Source organism: Thunnus albacares, chromosome 1 (genome assembly GCF_914725855.1).
Source record: "Thunnus albacares chromosome 1, fThuAlb1.1, whole genome shotgun sequence".
Lineage (NCBI taxonomy): Eukaryota > Metazoa > Chordata > Actinopteri > Scombriformes > Scombridae > Thunnus > Thunnus albacares.
The window spans coordinates 27,366,505-27,378,596 of NC_058106.1; the positions used below are offsets into that span (position 1 = coordinate 27,366,505).

Consider the following 12,092-nt stretch of genomic DNA (forward strand, 5'->3'; position numbering starts at 1 on the left):
ACAAACTACCGTCTATAGGGTTAGATGAAGCCATGCTTAATTGGTTGTACTCTTACTTTACAAAGGGAACTCCAATCCTTGGTCCATTGCTGTTTAAATTATACATAAATAACATAATTCTTCTTAATTAATATTTCAATATCCATTTTTTTTTGCAGATGATACAATTTTATATGCCCCAGATTCCACCTCAGCCCAGGCCCTGACACGTCTTCAGTCTGCCTTTGATGCTTTCCAATTATCACTCCTTAATAATAGACTAATTTTAAATGCAGAGAAGACCAAGTTCATGGTTTTGTCCACCTCCATCAGTGACTCTGACTATCCTACCATTAAAACTTTAGATGGCACCCATATTACTCTTGCTGAGTCATACAAATACATACTAAATTTGGCTTGACAGCAGACTATCATTCAAGATCGATATCCAACATTTGACTCAAAAATTAAAAATCAAACTAGGCTTCTTGTATAGAATCAAAGGATGTCTGCCTTTTTCCAACCATAAAACTATTGTGCAGTCAACACTTCAGCAATCTTCTGTCATCTCCTCTCTCATTTAAATCTAGTAGTAGTGCAGTACATGATTCAGCAACTACTTAACCTTAGATATCCCTCATAGACACACCATGGTTGGCGGAACTGGTTTCAGGTACTATGCACCTTTTAAATGGAATGAACTGCGATTTTAAAGAGACAGATTTTAAAGCTTTATTTCCTCATGTTTTTTATGATTCTTGTAACTATTTTTATTCATCAGTGCAGTGGCATGTCACTTGAAAGAAAAAATATGTCCAGGAGACCCTTTAGAACATTTTCAGTGATGAAAACATAGTTATCAAGTGCCATTGAATTAAAGGTTATGATCTAAAAAACTTTAGCAAAAGTTTGTCCAGTTAAGGATAGACACACACAAAGTAAAATCCACAAGCCGCTGCTCCATTAGAGCCCAGTGCCAAAGATCATGAGAGGAGAAGACAAGCAGCAGTTGGTGCAACTAAGTACAAGCCAACAATCAACGCACCTCTTCCTGGTCAAGAAGCTGTGATAAAGAGCACATCAAACAAGACACAGCTATCACGCCCTCTGTGGCCATATGACCTCACAGCTGATAAGATTCTGCTTGTGAACCACATGGACTGCATCGTCAAGCATGAGGAGGGTGACGTCACCCTTGTTAGCTAAATGCTGCATGCAGCTGGACACTTTTTGTTGTGGTGTTTACTGTCGCCATGGCAACGTTTCAAGTGATCATTTTAACCCAAACCACAATTTTTCCCTAAACCTAACCAAGTGTTTTTTGTGCCTAAACCTAACCAGACCACACCAGTTGCTCTGAACATGTAATATTAACGCGGATGGGTCTGCATTGGATTAAGTAAACCAAATTGTAATTGCAGTTATTAGTGATTAACATCTTAAAACATGAATTTGTTTGGCTGTACTATAAACAGATAAACCAGTTGCTCTGTTGTATTTCTGACTAAGCAGTAGTAGTAGTAGTCATATTAAACCACACTTGCTGTTACCATGGTAACTGCAGTAGCCAAATCAACCAGGTCTGAAATCTAATCTGTGTGTTTAAGCAGAATGTCAAGTGAATTTTAGAGGTGGCGTGATTACATACAAAGTACATGGAGGGACACAACTAAACAGAAAGAACTGGCTGTCTGATGAGTTCCGAGTTCAGAATCTGAGATGAACACGAACACACATACAAGCACACTCCCATACACACAGTTGATGTGTCTATTGCTAGCTAGTTTACATCTAAAGTCTGTATTGTCAGTACATTGATTATTCGGGTCAAATAAACACAAATGATCCAGTGATTAAATTCACACAAATGACGCAAGACAAGAATTTGCTGTTTATACCTTATTTTACAAGCAAACTAACAGGGTGCAGTCAATTGTAATGAAGTTGTTCAGATTCAAGGATAAGTAAGAGGAAAAACAAGGCACCAAGATTTCATCAGTGAAGATTTTACAGACAGTGTGAGACAGAAATGAATGGAGCTTTGACCTAAATGTAAGGGACAAGCAGGGGCAGATCGCATATCTACATTATCATCATCTCATTGTTCAACCATGTTTTTCATGAATTATTTGATTTTACCTCATTTGAGCAACTGTCTCCATATTTTGCACAGTATTTTTACATATCAAAATAACACATCAAATATAATATATCCCCAAAAGATCTGCTGTGCATGTATCAACAGTAAAATAATTTCAGTATATGAATGTGGTAACTGTAAAACTAGTTCACCCAATATGCGCACTTATGAATTATTCAAATGCAGTAGAGTGGGTTAATTGCACATGGCAAAAATATGCATTGTAATTTTCATGGTCTTCATTACCGTAAAAGATGGTAAAACAGTCTATGTTGAAGATAAACCTATTTTTTTGTCCACTAGAAATCAATGACACAAGTTATATGTAATGAACACTATGATCCTTACTCTTCTAACCCTTTTGCAGAGACACAATGTAAGTTATTACCATAAAGGAAAATATGTTATTGTTTAGAAAAAGTGTTTATCACCCCCTTATCCAAGAATTATGACAATTTGATCCATTATCTGTCATTTCTGGAACATAAATGATCTTTTGCAACTATACCAGAAACATAACTAAATTAACCTGTAGCCATTTTTCATGAACAGCCTGATTACAAAGCCATTTGCTGGACAAGCGGATAGAGAAGTGGAGGATCTCTTCATCCACAATGGTTAACAGTTTGTCAACAGTGCTGATATTGTGACTCTGGAACCCATGTGGCAGCATCTGTTTATCTAACTAAGTCATGCCCCTCACGTGGGGAAAAAGTCTAATTCTTAGAGGTATTTAACACTTGTCTAATAAAGATATTGATCTTTTTAATCAAAGTTTAGTCTATGTTCTTCTACTTTAAGGAAAACAGTGTTTTGTTTTGTTTTTTTCTCACAGTTGACTGTGCTGAATTTTTGAACACAATGTATTCAAATTACTTTTCTCAGGCATTATCAACAGGTTTTGCTCACATGTAACTAGAAAGAGAGAAAAGGCAGGAAGTGACATGGTGAATAAATCATAATGTAAAACAGTGGATACAAAACAATAATGGGCTGCTTGCATTATTAATAAAGAGCATTTGACATTGCTGATCCAAGCTTTTTCTGTGTTCATGCCATTGAGTGTCTGTATTTTTTGCAGTTTTGATTTTTCTTCTAAAGAAAACCACCTTGAGTTTGACATTTGTAGTTTTAAGAAAAATGTCCCAGTAGCTATTGGATGAATTGCCATGAAATTTTGTAAACACATTCAGCAGATTGAATTATGATCCATTAACTTTTCAACATCAAGGCACATTTTTAATTTGTCCAATACTTTTATTTATGACTAAACACCTGCAAAACTAATGGCATTCCCATCCCCCTCAGCTGTACTCTGCGTTAAGCACTAAGAAGCAAATGTTAACATGCTAAAACACTAAATTAAAACAGTAAACATGGGAAATATTACACCTGCTTTACATCATCATGTTAGCGTAGTCATTTGAGCATGTTAATGTGATGTTGTTAGGATTTAGCTCAAACCACCACTGTGCAAGTACAGTCACACAGAGATGCTAGCATGCCTGTAGACTCTTTGTCTTGTTTACATTATTTTCTGTTACAAGTAGTGGTTGTTGAAGCTTGTCTAAAGAACCCCTCAGTATTCACTCAACTGTTTTGACCTACAGTATCCAGTGACCTCAGGGAATGTAATAACTCAAATGATTCAGATTCTTGGTATAAGGTCATAGTAAGAGGAGCTGGCTAAGGTACAATTTCTCATGACAGACTGTTAATCTGTCATAGTTATTGCTGTGGGTATTGCATGACAGTTCACGTTCTCTCATCATCTTCTCCGCTGACCTTCATGTTTCATTTGGTGAGCCTCCTCTTCCTCAGGGCGTATAATATTAATATATTGTTCTGCTGTTTATTTAAATGGGGACCATTAAATTCAGAGTTTTGGACAGGATGCATGGGCCTTAGCCTCATCTCCGACAGTGTCTGGGAGGCTTACTTTGTGTGAACTCAGACATCTGTAAAGGTTGTGCTGTCAGCTCTGTACAAGAAAATTTATCCCTATCTAAAGAACATTACAGCAACTCTCATTTTCCATTTTTAAACTGATTTCCATGGCACTGCACTTTCATCTGATGTTAAAGGCCAGAACAAACCATTGTTGTTTTTTTCTGATTTTGTGAGACAACTGAAAATGCTAATTTGGTTTATCCAGAATAGGCATGTATGAAGAACTATGTATGTTCAGGGTCTAGATAACTATAGAAATGACCAATCTTGTTCTTTTTCCAGCCAATATGTTTTTGTCTATATGGGGTAGATGTTGGATACACCTTCAAAGAAAGTTAGGTGTACATGGCTGTATAAAGTACTTCATCTAAACTGAGAGTGAATTATGAAACCAGAGGAATTCTCAAAGTTTGAAACCTTGAGAATAAATGAAATAGCTATTCTTGTGAAAAGCAATTGCTGCTTATATTTTGCCCAGTGAACTATGCATGAATCTTTGTAAATTGCCTTGGAACGTTTCAAACCCCTCTCTGCCTAACTTAACCACATGTGCCATCCTGTATAAAAGTGCAGATATCTATTATGTGAGTGTAGGGAGAACTATCTAGTCAAGGAAGAATGCTTGGGTTACATAGCTTCAGGCTGCACAACACTTACCTTCTTTTGACTGCGATCTACAGAGGAACTTGGTCCATTTAAAGCTCCACTGTAACCAGTTTTAGATCTTGGCTTCCAACAGATCCTCTTCTTCCAGTCAGCCAAACAGGTTTCCCTCCTGGCTGAAGATATTTGGCTCACAAGGCCAAAGGGTCTTTTAGATTGGCTGATCCAGACTGAATTCTCCTACATTCATTACATGAAATGGAACTGACTGAAGTGTTGGAGCAGACTAGCTTTAATTTGTGCTCTTATTATCTTCAAATATGGTCTTCAAAATATGTAGATGGTGCTGTTTCTGTCTACTGTATCTTTGTGTTGAGTTGTCTCTTCTTCTTTCTGAAGTGTATGCCTTCTCTGTGACTGATTCCCTGTTGAACATTCACTCTGTTCCACTTTGTGCACGGAGGCTTCCCCGTCTGAAAAATATTCTCAAAGCCATATAAAAAGGAAATGCGATTGGGAACCTTTTTTCTTGGTTGTGGCGTGACACTAATTTACTTCCCCTCACACTTCCAAGGCAATTAGCTTTGAAGCTTCTCAGAAACTATTCTTGCCCAAGTCGATAGCTAGCATGGCAAATAAGAATTTAAGCAGGTCCATTGGGCGACAGCTGATAAATATATCAAATGAGGTTACAGTGAGAGAGAGAAACCTAAAAGAATAAAGAAAATATAATTACTTCGCCAGTTATGCTGGGTGCCTGGGACCTTCATTACTGGCCAGTCGTACCATGCAAATTCAATGCTGATTGCATGTGAATTGAGCACAACATGGCGCTGTTATCCAAACATCTGAGGAAAATTAAGTAGAAAACCTTGAAGATAAAAACCAAGTGATAATTGTGAATTCATCATCAGGACTGACGCTTTGCTATGTGAAGTACATTTTAGTGCAAGTGGGATTGGCCTTTCTGGACATTTGATGTACCAGAACAGGTAGTAAAATGCATACATTTAAAGATGCTGAATGATGATCTTGCAGGGACATACTATTTTCTGCCAAACTTAAAACAGTTTTGGATGCTCGACATGAGAGATTTTTCTCTTCTCCGATCTTTTCACACTGGTTTGAAGCACATGGAGCTCAGTTAGAAAAGGGTGAGGTAATGTTCTTCCATACACCAATCAGAATTTAGCAGCATTTGAATCAAATCATTATCTGATGGTTTGGTGGTTTGGTTGTTAGGTCACTGTCAATCAAATCTAATCAAACCAAATCCACACAGTCCAAATAAAGCAAAATACTTAAGATCTGAAGCTAAGATTTCAGGGTTTGTGTAAATTGAGTGTCCAAATTCAAAAAATAGTGTTTTAGCACATCTGTGTCTTCTTTGGTTCACATATAATAGTCCTCACTTAAAAGGCAATATATGTTAATAACAGTGACTATGTGTTCAGTTGTATTGTGATGGTGAAAGATATGGGTCTAATTCAATAACTATCAGGTAATGGCAGTCTTGAAAGAAAATGACTTCAAAAAATAGTTAAATGCTGAATTGTACTCCATAAATGTGCTGTGCTCCTGAAATAAATTGTGGGCTTATTTTAGTACTTAGAAAAATTGGTTCATATAGGCAAACATCTACACAAAACAGACACAGACCTCCTGAGTTGATCATCCTGCACACATATTAAGCTTACACATAATTAAAACATTTATTGCAGTAGCTGTATACCTGTAGAGTAGTAACAAGGATTAACTGTTTCAGTTTTTGTGATGTCAAACACCCTCACAACTGACAAACATACTGCGATAAGCAAATCACTCCATCCCACTTAACGTCTTTATATTGTGACATAAATATGAAAGTGCTTTACAAACCAAATGTCTCCTAATGCACAAATCAACTCTACTCCAATAAAATAAAATGACACAAAAATGAGTTCATTTTAAAAAGCTATATCTTTTAGCATGCTATTCCATTGTGTAATTTGCCTTCCATGCTGTGGAGAAAAACAAACCTTTTCAGACAGTGGAATGACAGATGATCTTTCATGGTTGACCCATTATCTGCACATGCCTTTGTATTTTTCTACAGTACCAATGACTTGATTTTTCGTATGTTAATATCTGTGTGATTATGTCTTTAAATTTGGCAAACATTCAATGCGTAAGGCATTTGATTATCAAACAGGATATTCTTTGTAGCCAACATGTTCTCATTGATTAAATAAGGACAATTCAGTGTTTGAAGAAACGTCATGAAGGCACAGTGATTAAAGTGATATCTTAACCTGTGTTTTCTTACATATGGAAAATAATAGTCTGTGTGGAAATAATATATATACATATATGTCAATAAATTGTAAGTACTACTGAGGGATTGCACTCAGTTAAATCACAATTTGAATAAAATCTATACAGTAATAAGATCAATGTTAGATAAAACATTTAGCCATTTACAAATATATTGCTGTTTAATTGTACTGAACACTTTGAAAATCAGTTTATAGAGGAGAGCTTTCAGAGCTTTTCATTTTTATAATGCACATGTTGAGCACTGACATCCTTCATACAAAATGTTTGTTGTTTTTTTTTTAAAAAAAGGTTTGCCTGTGGTTTTGCAGTACTTGAAGAAAATTATTATGGAATATGGGTAACACTGAGTATATTACGAATGGAAATTTGTTTCAAAATCAACCTCAGGGATTTTAAAGAATTAGGTAAATGTTTTCTTGTTGCACATTATGTCACATAGATCTTTCTCCAGTTGAAATACCAAATCCTGATGACAAGCCATTATGATGACAACAGCCAAGAACTGTCCTATTCACTGTGGTTATTACAGGTACATGATAGTGGTTAATAAGTCTTATTTACAAACACAGACAATGACAGAATAAACAAGTGTCCACTAACAGTGTCTTAAGAACACTTTCTGAAATGTAATTCAATTTTCTTTGATTGTGTCGATTAATATAGTCCCCAACAACTCAATAACAACCACACCACAAATATTTGTATATATTGGTCAGCCATGGTAGTTTTTTTTTTCTTGTAATTTGTTTTCATTTTCTCCATATTACGTATGTCCTTCCTCCACTTGTCCAAATCAAACATGAAGTGGACAGAAAATGTTATGTTGAAGAAATCCATGGAGTTTCACAAAAAAAAGAGGTTTCCTCTAAAGCCTTAGTAAAGCTGAATTGTAGAGAACACAGCACAAGCACTATAGTTTTGTGGCCTACATAGTACATGTGGCTATCACACTGCAGAAGCATCAACTTAAGTGGGAAGAGATGAATCAAGAAAAAGAAAGCAATAAAACAGGAGAGGAGCTCAGGTGAGTTGCTCGGTCTGTTTACTGTGTCCAGATGTAAGGACATCTCACAGCACAGAAGCAGAGTCCATCTTATAGCTGCTGGTCCTTTGGGCTGTCTGGGCAGGAGGCTGGCTGGCAGGACTTCAGACTATCCAGTGGAATATCAGCCATGCCACTGCTGGTGAAGTGTCCCTCTCCACTCCCAAACTGCTTCCTGTCACCAAAATGCTCTGACCGCCCACTCTCATTTTTCCAGGTTCTGGTCAGAGTATGTCCATTGAGAAGTTTGTCCTTGGGACCCCACTCCCTCTGAGATCCAAAGCTTGACACAGGTGACTTGGGCTGGTGGTATGTTCCCAAAGTTGGGGGCATCCAGCAGTTGTCTGAATGTCCCAGGACAAGGCATTCCTGTGTACACATCTCTGTAGCTTCCACTAGGCCACGAGGCCCCAGAGGGCCATCTAGGGAAATGACAAAAAGAAAAAAAGAAACAGGTTAGAAACTGTGAAACTGTTTGATACTATAATTACATAGCATAGAACTAAAAATGAGAATTGCACCCAGGTGGTAATGTTTCTGGCTCAACATGAAATTGTTTTATCCTCTACATTAATTTTATAAAAGAGATATATCTCCATCTACCATGAAATATTAACACCATGCATGTGTAGATTAAATTTGAGTTATCCCTTCTGGGTTTTAAATAAATGGATTTCTTGAATGGCATCTACCGACACATTTTTTTCCCCCCATATATAAAATAAACAACCCCCTTCTTCTAGAAATAACATTTAAATACTTACAATTTGGCAAAAGCAAGTATGTTTTTTATGTTTGTTAGGTTTTTATCAACACAGTGAGGAAATGTTTTTAATGAACATTTTGCTAATTCGCACAATGTCCAAACTGAACAGCAAAGCGTTGATTGACATAGTAATTCATTTGTTTTCCCTACAATATCTGCTCATGCAATAAGCCTTTTTCACAGAAGAATTTGTAGTATGTCACAGTAGGAAAATCATATGTAATATGACAGCTAACTGAATTCCATTAACAGATCTTGGTGTTGTTCATGCTGGCTGTCATGTAACTGATGTTTTTTTTATTTTTATTTTTTATGTTTAGACACTCATGGTTAGGGAAAGATTGTGGCCTTGATTAGACAGTGAAAATGTTAGCGCTGACTTGAAGCACGGGACAGGGCGTGTTTACTTTATTAATATGTAGCCATATAGAACTTGTTTCAATAAACAACAACCACAAAAGTCGATTGACCATTTGAACAGACATCAGTTGCCATCCTGCTTTCACTGAGGGTCTCTAGCTCACATATGAGGTACGGGTTAGGAGTCAGGAGAGCTGGATTCAGTGGACCATCCAGTAGTGTGTCTGACACATGAATGAGCTGTGCTTTTGGGAGCTGGTAAGCATGAGGGGTTATAGATCTTGAGGAGGATGAAAGATGAATGAGTTCTCTTTGAGCACTGTGATATGGGTCCACAGAGAAATTTACAGTGCCTACATAATAAACTGTAAATAGACTGATGTACAATATTCTCTAATAAGAGGTGGTGCTACACTGCAGTGGTGTTAGCTAACATTCACTCAGTGATTGGGCAAGCCAAACAACTAAACTTCCTCTCTTTCTTATTCTGCCACTGACTTTCAATCTTTTAAATAAGTTATGAGATTGTTTGACAATATTTTCTGCAAACCACGTTGGTGCAAGCAGAATGAAAGCCCTATCAGCATCAGTGTTGTAGGTTTTCAGAAATTATTTGGACACCTTCTATGTTTCTGAGCAACCTTGGCAAGGCTGTTTAAGAGCCTGAGGGCCACAGCACCAAACTCTCACTATTTCTGGAGTATAAATGGATAAATGGATGCCCCTCAGTAGAACTGATTTCACAGTAAAAATTATCCAAACCCTCTTCCCCAAAGCCATGACAGAAAAGAAAAATGTTGAAGGTCAATGTGCAACAGAATGTATCATCAGCAGGACTATCCTCTTTAACTCATTGCCACCATCTGGAAACTCCTCTGATGAACATGCATCACCACTCAGACATAGAAAATCAAACAAGTTAGTGTTTCAGGTAGCATTTGTTTGAATTTCCTTTGACTGAAAAAAATGCATAATGCACAGAAAGTAATGCAGTCCTGCCATTTGAGGATTTTTTTTTCTCTGAGTTTGTTGAGTCTGTTTTCTTTTTTAAATAAGCAACTAGTTTTGGTGTGTTTGTATATCAAGCTTCAAAAGGTAATGAATTCATCTGTTTTTGTCCTAAAAGAGAAAATGATAACTATTTGTCCTAATTTGTCCCTTTACTTCACAAACAGCTAATTGGCTAGTGGGTAGGTTCTGTAACATTTCAAAGGGCTTTTTTCAAGCTCCTGTCTGGACCTGTTTTTCTCCTCATTAAATTAAACTTATGTAGACAATTTGAGTGTGTTTTACAAGAGAGAAAAATCTCATGCTGGTTTGTATTAAGTTTTTTTGTTAAACTTAATGCTGCAGTTTAGTTGAGTGGGCACGGATTAAATTAGTTTAAATGATGAAATAAAATTTAAAAAATGTTACATAAATGGCTATAAGTGCCATTAAAAAATGTTGACTCTGAATCAAAACTAACTGTAACATAAAGGGTTATTAGTGTCGATTCCACTGAGAATCAATAACCACCTCTGCAGCTTTCAACTGCTTTCAGTTCGTTTTGGTTTGCAAATCTTTATGGTTGATTCCCAAAGATTCCAAACAACCTGCTCCCTCATGGTCAAAAACTGGAGTTTGGAAAGTTTTACCTTTCTACTGTTGTTGAGCGGTGATTGATGTGAATGCAAATACAGTATATTATTTAAAGGTATGTGTTAAAGTTTGAAAACACTGGCAATTATTAATTGGACAAACCCTTTAAACCCAGTAAACCAGTTTTATATCCACAGGAGATGTGCTGTTTTTAGTGATTCATCATACTGTACTCCACTACAGATGGATATAATGACATTTCTTTTAAAAATGGCTTTAATTTCAATTAATAATTCTATTTGATTATTCTGTCTTTGATCTTTTTTCTACAATTGATTTGTCTGCCTTGTTCAGTTTGCACTTTATATTTAATGTTTAATTATGTAATTGATACGCACAGTGTGCAATACTAAAAATAACATGTGCAGGCACCTTGATAAAAGCTCCTCTCTGACAGTCAGATTGTGCCTCCGAAAATTTTAAACGTCATCCAAACATCTGTTTAGCCACTTTTGTTGATTAGGAGCTATGTCCAAATGGCCTAACAAAATGGCCTAAAAAGGTTTATATTATTGTTTATATTATTGTCTCCACTCTTACCTATGAAATCTGTTTGTGTCCACAGGCCACAAACTTCATACAAATCAGTGCATGGAAAACAAAACCTTGAAGTTATACTTCAATATTTTTTAGAATATCCAACACAACATGGTAATTCATGTTTGTATATTTTGTTTTTTAAATGACAATACATTTAGGTTTTTTGGTGTGTCAATATTTTCATCTACACAAGCCTTCATATTCACATTGGCAGAAAACAAAATATACGCAGTACCAGTCAAACATTTGGACACACCTTCCCATTCACTTGAATGAGAAAGTGTGTCCAAACTTTTGAGTATTGCATATTTTCATGAGGAGAGCAATTCTTTCATGTTCCTGTTCCTTCATTGCTTGTGACCCAAATGCAAATACAATTATGAATGGGGGGGAGAAGAAGATGAAATGTGTATTTTACATGTTAGCTTGTTTGCAGAGTTTAATGACAGGGGCTTCAAGGGTCATTCATGTGTAAGACAATATAGAGTGATGTATTTATAGTTTATAATAAGAACATGTCCTCATATTCACTAAGCTTTGCTGCCCGAACACTGGGGTGTGGCTTTGAGACCACATTCTGATATATGATGTGAAGAAACCTGAGGCCTGAGGAGAGATTCAGTCACCCTTCAGCATGAATGTGGAGTCCATCACAATAACAGGCGCCCATAATTGGCATGTCAGGAGTCTAACCAAGACACACATTATCATAGTTGCATGAAGAACCACAGAGAGCAATAATACATGGTACCCAG

At 36.5% G+C, this 12,092-nt stretch overlaps 1 protein-coding gene across 2 annotated transcripts in view; it reads right to left on the reverse strand.

The window, feature by feature from the left end:
- Positions 1-6,372: 6,372 nt before the first annotated feature.
- Positions 6,373-12,092, reverse strand: part of LOC122982905 (protocadherin-9) — a 213,038-nt gene continuing 207,318 nt past the window's right edge. For both annotated transcript variants that reach the window (XM_044352541.1, XM_044352532.1), the window contains exon 5: positions 6,373-8,452. In XM_044352541.1, the coding sequence (XP_044208476.1) occupies positions 8,082-8,452 (371 nt within the window). In that variant the 3' untranslated portion in view covers positions 6,373-8,081. The remainder of the gene's footprint in view (positions 8,453-12,092) is intronic.